Source organism: Cibotium barometz, chromosome 18 (genome assembly GCF_041138505.1).
Source record: "Cibotium barometz isolate CiBa-2024 chromosome 18, ASM4113850v1, whole genome shotgun sequence".
In the NCBI taxonomy this organism is placed as follows: Eukaryota; Viridiplantae; Streptophyta; class Polypodiopsida; order Cyatheales; family Cibotiaceae; genus Cibotium; species Cibotium barometz.
This window is the reverse complement of record NC_141063.1, coordinates 51,296,203-51,309,794: the sequence shown is the minus strand read 5'-3', so window position 1 is coordinate 51,309,794 and position 13,592 is coordinate 51,296,203. Positions and strand designations below refer to the sequence as shown.

The window sequence follows — 13,592 nt, the reverse complement described above, 5'->3', positions numbered from 1 at the left end:
CTGCAAGTGCAAGCTCCACGAGCTATGAGAGCTCACACAATCAGGCAAGGTAACCTCTCCGGATCTCCTCTCTGCGAACTAAGCTCTTCGAGCTTCCATGGCCGGAAACTCCTCTCGCGAGAGGCGATGACGGCGACGACGACAGGCTCCGCACACCTGCAAGCACACACACGCAGCTCACCAGGCTCTGATACCAGTTGAGACAGAGAGAGATAGCGGAAGCAGGAGGAGACGACTCGTATTTTGGTGGTAGCTAATACTACCTTATCTTTCTTTTCTTCCATTTATATATAATGGGCTAAATACCCATATACAGGGGCCTTTACCCCCAACATCTATACCACCATATAAGTAATTGTTTCATTGGATTGACATCATAGATTCCCCCTCCATGAGCAGTTGTCTTTTGGAAAGCACATTGTGCTTGCGAATGAAATCGCTCCATGCCTTGTGTAGACTATATCGCTAAACTTCCTTCATTTGTAAAGTAAGGACCATGAACATGCAATATATGCTACATTTGCGTGTAGAGTGGGGATGAAATTGGAGTTAAAACAAGAAAATTATTAACATTTTATGATCATATTGTCTACATTTTAAAGTTTGGGACATGCCATATACACTATATTTGTGATGCATGAAATTTTGGACATGCCATAAAGTTTGCCAAGTGGTTGAGATCAACCATTTTTAGTAAAAAAATGACCTTTTTTGCTACCAAAAATCTTCAAAGGTGAACCAGAGTGAGGGCCGTTATTGTACAACCACCCGAAGATGCATGGTTCCCTTACTAGAAATTCCCACTTCTAACTTCATCCTCTTGACTTGAAGATGCATGGTTCCCTTATTGAAACTTCCCACTTTTTAGATCATTTTTTGCTTTTTATAAAAGACTTTTGTAATATGCCATGATTTCCATAGTAATAAGACTCTAAGGTAGTTCCACTTTGATTTCTTTTCTATCCACCTTAGCCTCTTTGGATCCCCATTCCTCTAGAGTGGTTCCTCTTCCACCTATTTGTGATTTATTTTTGTACTCCTAAATGAGTGGCTCCCCATTCCTCTACAGTGGTTCCTCTTCCACCTATTTGTGATTTCTTTTTGTACTCCTCAATGAGTGCAACTTTAGCGTTATAACAAGAGAGGATCTACAATATTCATAAGAGTATAGATAAAATGTCTAGAAAATTCATTAGACATGCTTTAAAAAAAAACAATAATGGCATCTTCAATATCTATTGGTGTCCCAATAACTGCTAGTTGATACATTAGGATTTTCATATGATTGAGGTGAGCTTAAAAAGTGTGAGAAGCCTTCATTTATAATTTAAAGAATTGTATTTTAAGGCTAATCTTGGAGTGTTTTCCTTTTGCTCCATATACTTTATCATGAATGTCCTTACACTTCAATAGAATCTTGAGCATTTACAATGTGATCATGGATATAGTTATCTCACTGAGGCCTCATGCATTAATGGAAAAAGCTTTCTCATCCTTAGGAACCCATGTTTGTTCTCCCTCTCTAGTAGATGGGTATTTTTATTTCCCATTAGCTATGCTCTGTAACCCTTTTTTCATTAAAATTAACTTGATTCTAACCTGTAATATGTGAAAGCATGTCCCATTGAATATCTCCATGGGAAGTGTGGCCATGTAGCAAAAGAGAAGGTCTTTCCAACTAACAATGATTTCAGTGGTAGTGTCTAATCCTCTTATAAATAAGAGATTAATACAAAGATCTTAACTCACTAGAAACTCCCTTTTTTGTAGAGATCCATATTAGTGCAAAGAAAATATGGAAACCTTAAGTTTTTTAGATATCTATAATAATATCTTTTAGGGTTTGTCTTAGACTTTCACTACAAGAGAATGAGAACATAGACGCGCAACATAGCTGTGCAAACTAGAGAGAGATCGAAGTGAGAGAGGAGCCATGGGCAATTTTGCGATTTGCCAGGGTTTTTGTGGTTATTTACGTAGCTATATGTGTGAATATAAGTGCATATTAGGACACTCCAAACTCTGCTGGACAGTCCACCATTGCATCCATGCTTTCCCGAGAGTAGGCACTCTTTGATCAAGACTTCGTATGGCATACATAACAGGCATCATTACATGGTATGCATCCATCACACTCTTCCACCAACTTCTTCTCGTAATACGCGTTGCCTTCAAGACTTTGATTTTCTCTTTCACTTTTTCAAGTTGAGTGCTCTCCCAGTCATGAAATGTCATGCATGTAAATGTTTCGCAAAGTGCATCTTTATTTCGAAGAAGAGACTCAAAAGTGTAAAAGTGAGTGCAAAACCTAGTCTCCGCTGGAAGCTTTAACATAACTGACATGCGAGGTCAAAAAATATCTAACGTAAGGCCATTCTTCGGAATGGTGCTTATCGTGGGGCACATAGTCGGTAATGCGGCTTGTTTGTGTCCTATGGTAAGTATGGCATGCCATAGCGGTACTAGTCGGAAACACGGCAAGCATAGTATTGTTATGGCAATGTCACCTTCCTTCCCTTCCCTTTGTCAAATGCGGGCATATGGTCGGTAACGCAGCCAGTGTATGTCCGTATCCTATTCGTATTCCCATAGATTCGGGCGGCATTTTGTCGTTAACGCGGCAAGTTTGTGTCGTCCGCTAGTGTATATATTGTTTTTTGCATATTGCGGCATTTGATCATTAACGCGGTTAGAAAAATGTTGTAAATTTGCTTGATGCGGCTTGTATTGTTTTTATTGTGTGTGATCCATGCGATACTTGGTTGGTAACGCAGTATGAGTATTTCATGGATCAAAGTTTACATCATATTGTCTTTAACTTTAATTTCATGATATCGTGACTCGTAAAAATGAATATCTCTCTCTCTCTCCCTCCCCTCTCTCTCTCTCTATCACGAAAGGTGTGTAGATGAGGAGTTCATTTTTTTCTCTTAAAATATACATAATCCCTAATAAATTACCTCTTCTCCCTCTATTTTCTTAGAATATAAAACAATACTAAACATTATTTTCCTCTCTTTAGGAGCTCACAAAACTATTGAAAATGTCATCTAATGTTTCCTCTCTCTCTATCTGTCACGACTCTCTCTCTTCCTCCCCCCCTCTCTCTCTCTCTCTCATGATACACTTCACAACTCTCTCTCTCTCTCTCTCGATACATTTCACAACTCTCTCTCTCTCTCTCTCTCTCTCTCTCTCTCTCTCTCTCTCTCTCTCTCATGATACACTTCACAACTCTCTCTCTCTCTCTCTCTCACGATAGGTGTGTAGATGAGGAGTGCTTTTTTTTTCTCTTAAAATATATATAATTCCTAATAAATTACCTTTTCTCCCTCTATTTTCTTAAAATATAAAACAATACTAAACATTATTTTCCTCTTTAGGAACTCACAAAACTATTAAAAATGTCATCTAATGTTCCCTCTCTCTCTATCTGTCACGCCTCTCTCTCTCTTCCTCCCCCCCTCTCTCTCTCTCTCTCATGATACACTTCACAACTCTCTCTCTCTCTCTCTCTCTCTGTCACGGTAGGTGTGTAGATGAGGAGTGCAACATGTTTGCACTTGATAAGTAATGATGCACTTGTTGCGGTTGTCTCACGTTCGATAATGTATTGCATGATGTTGAGTTCAGTAATATTATTTGATATTTCGTTTTTGTTTGATCATTGATAAGTAATGATACACTTGTTGCGGTTGTCTCACGTTTGATGATGTATTGCATGATGTTGATTTCAGTAATATTATTTGATATTCCGTTTTTGTTTGATCATTGATAAGTAATGATACACTTGTTGCTGTTCTCTCACGTTTGATGATGTATTGCTTGGGGGATGTTGATTTCAGTAATGTTGTTTAATATTCCGTTTTTGTTGTGTTTAGTGATATTTGCTAGATTTACGAAGATGACCATCATGCTTTCCCCTGAAGAGGGTAAAATCGTTCTACGAGCAATTCGCATTGAAGCAATCATCGCAATGTCACAATGTTCAGAAGACATCGTCAAAAAGATCAATGAGCCTGAGATACTCATGCGAGATCTATTAGAGCAGATATGGGAAAATGCATAGCGTGCGTTGACTTCGAAGCGGAGGCAACGCTGACTTGCTTGATAGACAAAAGATAGCAAACTTCAACCATCAACATATAACACGAACTATTTTGGGGAGCATGCGTGTAGCATGCAATGATCTTAGAGATGCTGCCCTGCCTGAAGCTAATATGCATCGTCTACAGTTATGGGATGCTGTATGGAGCGAGCAAAGAGCCAAGAGCAAGCGCATGAAGGCACTAGATGCAGAGTCACTCCCCAAAAGAGTGCGCATTACCCAGGACGTCGCTGTAACGTCCAGCCAGCCACATGCGAGTGGGAGGGGTGCCATTAATCGCACAATCTACAATTCTATGTGCACACACCTCATTGGCGTCCTGCACGAGGCTCTGCTTGAAGGGCCAACAATAGGCTCTGGTGTTTTTGGCACAGTAAAAGAGTACACAGTTAGAGGTATATCATTTTTGCCAGAGCACATTACTTTTTGCGGAAAGCACTACAAAGAAGAAGGCAGCGCCAAGTTTGAGAGCTTCCAGGCAGAGCAGGGCATGCAGGTTCTACACCCATCAATTATCAGGTGTATTGCCTTCACAAAAGAATCTCCTTGGATTACTATTTTCCCATACTATAATGGCGGCTCGCTTGGTGATACTCTTCTGAAGGTCCCCTTCAGATTGAGTGAGTTCACCAGAGCAATTTTTCGTTTGGATCGAGGATGGAGAAAACCCTGCATACACTCCTGCATCTGATGTTTTTGCTTTAGGGTATTTATTACAAATTTTATATGACTTTTGGCAGAAAGTACAAGAGCTGTGGATGGACAATAGTTCCTATGACAAAGTTACCATGGATACTATTATTTATAGATACTATTATTAGTTACCATGGATACTATTATTTATAGAGTCAAAAATTGGATGTGTCTACCTAATCGCGAAGAGTAAAAATCTGTCTTGCAAGTAGTGGAATTTTTTGGATCACTAAATACTGACCCGACGAGGGCACAACGTCCTCTTGTAGAGCTATCGGTGTCATTCACCCCAATTTTGTAATTTAACAGTATCAGGAGATTTAGTTTCAAGAATGGCTCTTTGTTTGTCTCTCTTCAAAATTTGATATGTGCGCACTGTTTGAAATATTTTCTCATTGAGTCTTTGCAATATCTCTCTCCTCTTGTGGTGTTTAAGTTTATGTTTTCTCTTCAAAAAATTTAATTTGCGCGCATTGTTTGAAATATTCTTTGAGTCAAATGGACATTTCTCATTGAGTCTTTGTAATTCATATCATCTCATCTCGTGGTGTTAAACTTTAAGTTTTTGAGGGTAATGGTCAGTTTATCTTACGTTGATCTTTACAATTCATTAAAATCCTAAAGTCATTTACGTTCATGCAGATATGGCAGAAGCACAAGCAAATGAGCATCAAGAGTTAGCCAAGAAGGCATATGAGCGAATGAAGGCCCTTGCACATGGACTGACAGCCCGCGAAGCTATGAGAACAGCATGGAGGTTGTCGAAATGGACAAATCCTACTTATGCCCAATGCAAAGACATAAATAAGCGCGTAACCACAGAGATGATCAAGGAAATATGGCCATGTCCAGAAGGGAAGATGGAAGGTTTCGCGTTGCACTCATAATGATATCAAAATTAATGCCGAGCGCATTTTCTTGGACGTGTACGGTCATCCTCTCCATAACGCCGACGCTCCACTCTATTTTGCTAAGATGCTATATGCACAATTTATCCTGGAAACTCCAGTGGACTTCACCTCCAGAGAGGCCACTGTCAGCACCCACGATATACGTGAAGAGACAGTGACATTCACAAGGGAGGAACTTGCTCTCATGGTGGAGGGTGCTAGATTGGAGTTAAACAAGGTCAAAGAAAGCTTAGGGGCATAGCTAGCAGAGAAGGAGAAAGAAGTTGTACGATTATCTCAACCGTCAACTCCTCCCCCAGCCAATAGAGGGATTCAAGAGCAGCTCACAAAGATCAGCCAAGATGTACAGACCATCTCTTCGTGTATAGCTCCTGTGCGCCAAGGGAACCACATCTCTCATTTTTTTATACATCATGATCTTGTGGGAGTTTCTGCTGAGGCTACTAGTTCCTCCACCCCCCAATGTCCTGTATGTTACAAAGTATTCGATGGGTGGAGCGGCCAGTATATATTACCCTGTGGACACTACTACCACTTAATATGTTTAGTGAGGCACATGCAAAGTATTTCCACATGTGCAATGTGCAGTGTCCCAAATAAATCAAGGTATTTATACAGAGTTCGGCATGGCTAGCGAATATAAACCACCGGGACCTTTAGATGCAACTCCTAGTGCAATTCGTAATTTATTTCAAGATGAAAGCTAAGAAAGACATAAATCCTACTTTTGTATTGATAATTTCTCCAAATACAATCATTTGTACAAGTATTTTTTATGAAATTAATGAAATGGCTTCTTCCTCTATGTCAGTATCTTGCTCCAAAATTCTTTCACCATTTACCCTCTCGTCTGCTAAACTAAGCTCATCTAAGTTAATGTCCAAATTGTCTTCTATCTCAAGGCTAGTGCACGATGTACGTCCAACATCAAAGTTCTCGTCTCCTGCATCATCACAATGGTACATCCATCTAGGCATATCTTCTTCATACTTTTCGCTTTCAATGTCTCGCAAGATCTTTTCATTGCAATACATGTAAACAAGTTTATCTGCTCGATCTGCAAGAAGTCGATTGTGAATATATTTGTACATGCTCCAGTTTCTTTCTGAGCCTGAGTTTGAAGAGCACTGACTTAGAACCTTCATCGCAAGGTTGCGCAATAAAGCATAGTGCTCACCACCATTCATCATCCACCACTTCCATGCAGGCTGCTCTTTAGCCATTTGTTGAACAAGGGAGTTGGAAAATAAACCCTCTTTCAATCGAAATGAGGTCATCTCCTTTATGCACTTTACATGATCATCAACATTATTATAAAAAGTGTTTACCACTATAAAAATCTTGAACCACCTTAACGTTGGACATCAAATCCATATTCCAGTATTCAGGATCTAGCATGTAAGCAGCACTGTGCAGTGGTGGTGAATGCGCTCCAATCCATCTAGCATGGAAGTAACTCAATAGGACTTTTCTTTGTCTACTGGAGAATGGTACACACCATTGCTTTTCCACCACTGAATGCTCTAATTTCTCATGACACTCCAAACTCTGCTGGGTGGACAGTCCACCATTGCATCCATGCTTTTCCGAGATTAGGCGCTCTTTGATCAAGACTTCGTATGGCATACATAACAGGCATCATTACATGGTACGCATCCATCACACTGCTCCACCAACTTCTTCTCGTAATAAGCGTTGCCTTCAAGACTTTGATTTTCTCTTTCACTTTTTCAATTTGAGTACTCTCCCAGTCATGAAATGTCATGCATGTAAATGTTTCGCAAACTGCATCTTTATTTTGAAGAAGAGACTCAAAAGTGTAAAAGTGAGTGCAAAACCTAGTCTCCACTGGAAGCTTTAACATAACTGACATGCGAGGTCAAAAAATATCTAACACTCTCTATTCTTGAGCATGAATCTCACAAGCTGGCGAGCAGTGTCGACGATTGAGGCAAACCATTTGGTATCATCAATTTTATACCAATCTTTTAATACAAGATTCAAACTATGAGTATTACAGCCTACCGAAAAAACATGTGGATAGTGCTGCTTTAGGATTTTGGATGCATTCTTGCAATTCTTTACATTGTCCATGACGATTTGGACTATATTTTTGGCACCCACTTCCTCTATCACAGAGCCAATGACTTGAGCAATGTAAGCCCCAGTTTTGATTGAACCAGCAGAATCCACGGCACGGATGAAAGTCTCACCTCTAGGTGAAATAACCATTATATTAATTAATGGTTTTCTTTGTACATTGGACCATCCATCACTTACTATACTACATCCAGAAAGCTCTATATTGCTAAGAATTATTCTTTGTACACGTTCTTTTACTTGCGCATAACATTTCTCTAATAGATCATTTCGCATAGCATGGTGCGTAGGCGGTGAAAACCCTGGTCCAAACTCACCAATTTTCTTCCATGCTGTACACGTTCTTTTACTTGCGCATAACATTTCTCTAATAGATCATTTCGCATAGCATGGTACGTAGGCGGTGAAAACCCTGGTCCAAACTCACCAATTTTCTTCCATGCTCTCTTCCAATGCTCACTGTCCACCATCATCATAGCACTCCCAGATAAGTAAATCGCTTCAGCAAGGGCGAGTTGTGCATCATCGAGCTCACCTTGACGTAGGCTTTCTTGCAATGAAGTTTGACGCATGGGTATATTTCCTACGTCAAAGTTCCGCTTGTTGCAGGAAGATGCACTGGGTAGATTACTTTCTGGTTGCACATTGACGTTCGGAGTACAAGCAGGCGATGTAGTCGGAGTTTGATGATTAGAACAACAGTGTTCTTGTTGCCTTGATACATTAACGGTAGGAGTGTAATGTTTTCTTGAATCTTTCTTTTGAATTTCTTCTCTTATGCGTTCTGCAGGTGCAGAGGGGTGGGTACATGACTTTTTCTTCGCTCCGCCTAAAAAGTGTTCTCTTAGTCGAGGCGCCCCACCTGATTTTACTGCGTGGCATAGCTTACACTCCCAATCTATGAATCGATCACCGACGTTAATTGCATATTGCCACTCTATCCCAGGTGTCTTTTTTTTCTTACTATTTGGAATTTGGACTCTATTAGAGGTATCTGGATCCAACATTGTCCTCCATCTCAAATAATCTATTCAAGCAAGCATATAACAATGAATACACAAATGAAAAAATAACAAAGTCACTCACGTATTACAAAACATACATCAGTAGACAAACTACTTCGAAACTATCTTGACAAACACAAAAGATCATCACATAACACAAAACTACTTCGAAACTATCTTGCGAGGTCTGACTATAAAACTACTTCGAAACTATCATGCACATTGCACCCCCAATGAAGGATGCCTTTTGTACCCAATTAAGGATACTTTACACAATCAAAGATCTATGCTTGCCCAATACTCTAGTATAGGACAATAGACCTTCTCTAACATTCACAAAGAAAATCAAAGATCTATGCTTGCCCAATACTCTAGTGTAGGACAATAGACCCTTGTCTACTCTAAACTATATCAAGTATCAAGAACCAATACAAGCCCCTAAGCAGGACTCTTGGCTCCATCAAACCATTCATAAAGCAAAATGAGGTAGATTACCTACGTAGCTCAAATGCAAAGCTGAATGACTCCAACTTTGTCCCTAAATCTCTGCAAGTATTAGCTACGAACCACACCTTGCCCCCAATTCAAAGAACTAAGGATGAGTGGCTCAATAGCCTTAGGAGTGCCTACTACAAGGAAAGACGATAGCCCCTAAGATAAGGACGTTCTTCCCAAGAGGACACTTCTAGCAACTCGAGAGCTCTACAAGTACTTTGAGGAGAGATATCACGCCCCCAAAACAAGGACTATCTCCCCAAAAGTTGCACGATGGGTGTCGGGCAATGTTTATAAACATGAGAGAACCCCGCTGGGGTTCTTTTGTTTTCCCGGTGGGCCCGCCGAGAAAACAAAAGAACCCCGATGGGGTTACGGGACTAGCAGGTTTTGGCAGGTCATTGCTCAAGTCATGTGAATATACAATGTGATCACAAGTTTTAATATATTAATAACAAGTTTTGTTAATGTGATCACGAAATTGTAAAGACGTTAATGAAATCCTTGTTGATGAGCTAGAGAGATTAGTGTTAATGACACACTTAATCATCATAATGTGGAAGCAATGATGAGAATGTGAATCGTGTTCTTGCATTAGAACGAGTCCTCTTATATAGGTTTGAGATACAAGGCTAGTAACATTACCGATGATGCAAAAAGGAAGGCCACATTCTTCTCCCTAATTCTAGGTTGTAGATTGTACTAGGCTACAGGTTAACATATTCTCTTGCATTTAATGCTCTATATTCCTCTATGTCACCTCCACTTGAGATAGGTGCCTGTTTATCATAGATTCTAGGCTTTTATATGAGTTGATTGCCTAGTCACTGTGCCTCCTTTTAACCTTAAACAATGGACATGGGTTTTAAAGTGTGTTTCCACATCGATCTGGCGGGCATTCATGGCTCCTAAATGGTATATTGCTTATAATACAATGCCTAATCTCATAATACATCTATGAAGTATGTCATTAAGGAGTTGCTTCATAGCTTGATTATACATCCTTTTGGTATGCGTGCCTTTTCTCTTCTATTAATGCTAGTGATGGGTTAACAATGCATTGAGAGAGATCACATGACTATTTGACTTGGTTAAAGAGCACAAGAATAATCTTCTGCTCAAGGAGTAATGGACTTAGCAAGGGTCTTCTATCCTCTTGATACCATGTAACGAAACTAAGACAGGGAGTTTTCAAGAGATTAAGGGTGAACATGTTTGGATGTGTTTTTTAATAAATTATTCTGGGTCACATATAGGAGTCTCATGATGGTAATTAACACTCTCTCTAACATTTAGAAGGTTTCCCCATTCATCAATTAGTTCAATGTGTTATATATGAACCCATTAAAGCCCTTACAATAGTAGAAATAACTGATTTTACCCTGTGTAGGGAGAAACGAATCTTTGATTAAGATCTAGAGATTTGATAAAATAGATTTGCAGCCCAATTTTTTTCGAGAATTGTGTTGATATATTATGATATTGCCTTTTGTGCTTAGAGTGAAATTAGCAACCTCTTTTGAGTGATGATTGAAGTAATCTATATAATGAAAGGACGTGTATCCTGAAAGCCATAATATCAGATCTTGTGGCTACATTTATGAAATTTTACATGGATCAACAAAACGATGATGCTAATTCTAAAACCACTCTTACAACTTAATTAATCCAACACGCAGCATGTGAGCATACTACTACTACTACTACTACTTTATTGCGATCATCAAAAGTTGCAAAGTGGGGATTAAGGTAGGCAGGGACAATCTAGTTTTTAGATACATTATAAGGGATCAAAGGAGGGGGGGGGTGGGGGGGGCAATGCAATTTCCTAAGAGTGGGGGTAATAGTAAGGGTCCAGGAGATTTAACAGGTTGGTCCAGAAGTCCTCATTTGCCGAAGTGCTCACTGTAGATTGTGATGAGCTGGCAATGTCGTCAGCCATCAAGAGATCATGGTCCCACAGCAACGTAGGAGGATGACGGGGCAGACTTCCTGCATACTCCTTTTCAAATCCGGCCAATTGTGGCGTGCCATTTGGGAGCAACTGATTGCTGTCTGCCTTGCCACGTTGGCCATGGAGCGATGGTGTAGTTTGCTCATATGCTATCTCATTTAAGTTTAATCCATCCTCTGTATTGAAAAGGGGAAGCTGATCAGAGCAAGAAGACAATATAGTAGAATGAGATGCTTGCTGATTATGCCCTGCCAGCAGCTGCTCGTCATGCTTAATGTTATCTGTATAATTAGCTGCTGCACCTTGATAATCACCGAGCATTTTCATCATCGATAGCTGGGTTAAGAGCTGATTGAGGTTACTGAGCCTTAAATAGTTCTCACTAAAGCCTGCCGATTTGATGCAATCTACTGCTAAACGGCCGTCAGCTTCAAGCGTAGCATTCTTCCATTCGTGTGCCAGGGGAGGCACTGTAGTGGAGACATAATTAGAGAAAAGATCAGTAAAGCAGAGGAGAGCGAACTTGATTAGAGGGCTACTGGAATAATTAGGGCAGCAGTCACCCGTCATGTGCAGGTTACAGGAAGAAGGGCGATTGGCGACTGGATCAACGCCCATTTTCAAGAGACGCTTCTTCAAGTGGATGTTCCAGTAATTCTTGATCTCGTGGTCTGTTCGGCCTGGCAAATGAGTAGCTATGGTCGCCCACCTATATCATTTCAACAAACACACAAAATTAATATAGCAATCCTCATCTTATGTATATCATATAATTAACGCTTCTAAGATGTAGCTTAGAACAAGCTGTATGCTATATAATATAATTAACCCTATACAGCTTAGAACAAGTTTTATACTATATAATATAATTAACCCTATCTCTATATTACTCATATAATTATAGCCTACCGGTTTCCAAGCTTTGCATGAAGCTGGACGATTGTCTGCTCTTCTTGAGAGCAGAAGTTGCCACGCTTTATGCCTGGCCGAAGATAATTTGTCCAACGCAATCGACAACTCTTCCCACACCTTGATAGCCCTAGCGTATATACAATTACACACGCATTAACAGTTTAATTAAATGGAAGCTATAAGGATTTAATTTGTATCGTCCATGATCTTGTACTAGTAGTAGCGCTACCGCATTCATACTAGTGCCTGAATATGTTGCTCTCGCTCTTTGGACACAGGCAATTAAACTATACTATACGGGGTGAATTTATAACGTGTCCGATATTGTTGATCATAACGAATATAGCATGGTCGTTTAAAAGTAATTAACAGAGGGCACCATTGCTGAGTTCAGCAATGGTCGTTTATCATTGCTGAATTCTGCTTCGTTTAATTTTCTTTTCTTGCTTAGAATTCTCGTTTAGAATGGATTATTACAACTCAGCAATGGTCGTTTATCATTGCTGAATTCTGCTTCGTTTAATTTTCTTTTCTTGCTTAGAATTCTCGTTTAGAATGGATTATTACCGGCTCGCTTAGGGAGACCTCTCCAGTTCCCATGGCCGTTGTTTTGCACGTACGTAATGAGCATGTGGTCCTCTTCCGAGGTCCAACGCCCTTTCTTTAGACCTGGCTCTTCGCAAGGGGCACGCACCATAGCGCTCTCTCTCTGTCCTCTCTCTCTCGCTTAGAACTCCAAGGGGCTACAACAGATCTAGAAATGCGTGCTCATTAAGGACGAGGGACACGGATAGTAATAATAAACCCAAGAAAACGTTCTACACGTGTACGTGTTACAGTGACCATTGTCGAGTTCGTCTACAAATTAGCTCGACTTTCCACTTCAGGAAAGCAACATTATTGACAACAGAATTAATGATTTATTGACCCAAAGATTGTTTCCTTTCACCCACTACGTTCAAATCTAAACGTCTCGTGGACAGTGGAGTCTCTTAGACAAACATCAAGTCTTGTTTCCTTCCATCCATTACCCATAATGATTAATCTAGATGCTACTGTGTAACTCCTGATCCAGTGTCCTTCTGAATGCTCATGGCCTCTAAAGATTATCATCAAGCCAATGTTGTGGGCTACTAGGATATCCTCAAATCGATGTGTAGGAAGACTTTGGCCGGTTTGACATGATATTCTTGTTCCAATCTAGAGAGGACCATTAGTTCCTTGTTGCAAGATTCCTTGATGATGGTGGTAAGGCACACAAGAGGGACCTTCCTTGGTCCATCAGCAACTAAATGAGGAAACCTCCTCTAGAGTCCATGAGCCTACTAAGAAACAACACATATAGAGGGCACTGGGCATTCTAATTCTGAGCATATACAATTGATATTCTACGTGTTTTCATAGTCCCTTACTAT

The 13,592-nt window shown here is 40.1% G+C and overlaps 1 protein-coding gene across 3 annotated transcripts; it reads right to left on the bottom strand.

The window, feature by feature from the left end:
* Positions 1–11,103: 11,103 nt before the first annotated feature.
* LOC147629451 (transcription factor MYB8-like) lies at positions 11,104–12,899 on the bottom strand. Of its 3 annotated transcripts, none has more exons than XM_086813008.1 (4): positions 12,745–12,899; positions 12,175–12,304; positions 11,568–11,974; positions 11,104–11,441 (listed from the first exon to the last, which is right to left on the bottom strand). In XM_086813008.1, exons 1-4 carry the CDS (start codon positions 12,872–12,874, stop codon positions 11,140–11,142), a joined length of 969 nt encoding a protein of 322 aa, XP_086669134.1. In that variant the 5' UTR covers positions 12,875–12,899; the 3' UTR covers positions 11,104–11,139. The 3 variants fall into 3 exon arrangements, with proteins under 3 accessions (XP_086669134.1, XP_086669133.1, XP_086669132.1); XM_086813007.1 differs by having other exon boundaries at positions 11,104–11,735; positions 11,829–11,974; XM_086813006.1 differs by having other exon boundaries at positions 11,104–11,974.
* Positions 12,900–13,592: the final 693 nt, after the last annotated feature.

Excerpts from the sequence above, each read along its gene's own strand:
- LOC147629451 (XM_086813006.1), bottom strand. The coding sequence starts at position 12,874 with ATGGTGCGTGCCCCTTGCGAAGAGCCAGGTCTAAAGAAAGGGCGTTGG. Across the intron at positions 12,305-12,744 it reads AGGTCTCCCTAAGCGAGCCG|GGCTATCAAGGTGTGGGAAG; the intron begins GTAATAATCCAT and ends TATATACGCTAG. Across the intron at positions 11,975-12,174 it reads CATGCAAAGCTTGGAAACCG|GTGGGCGACCATAGCTACTC; the intron begins GTAGGCTATAAT and ends GAAATGATATAG.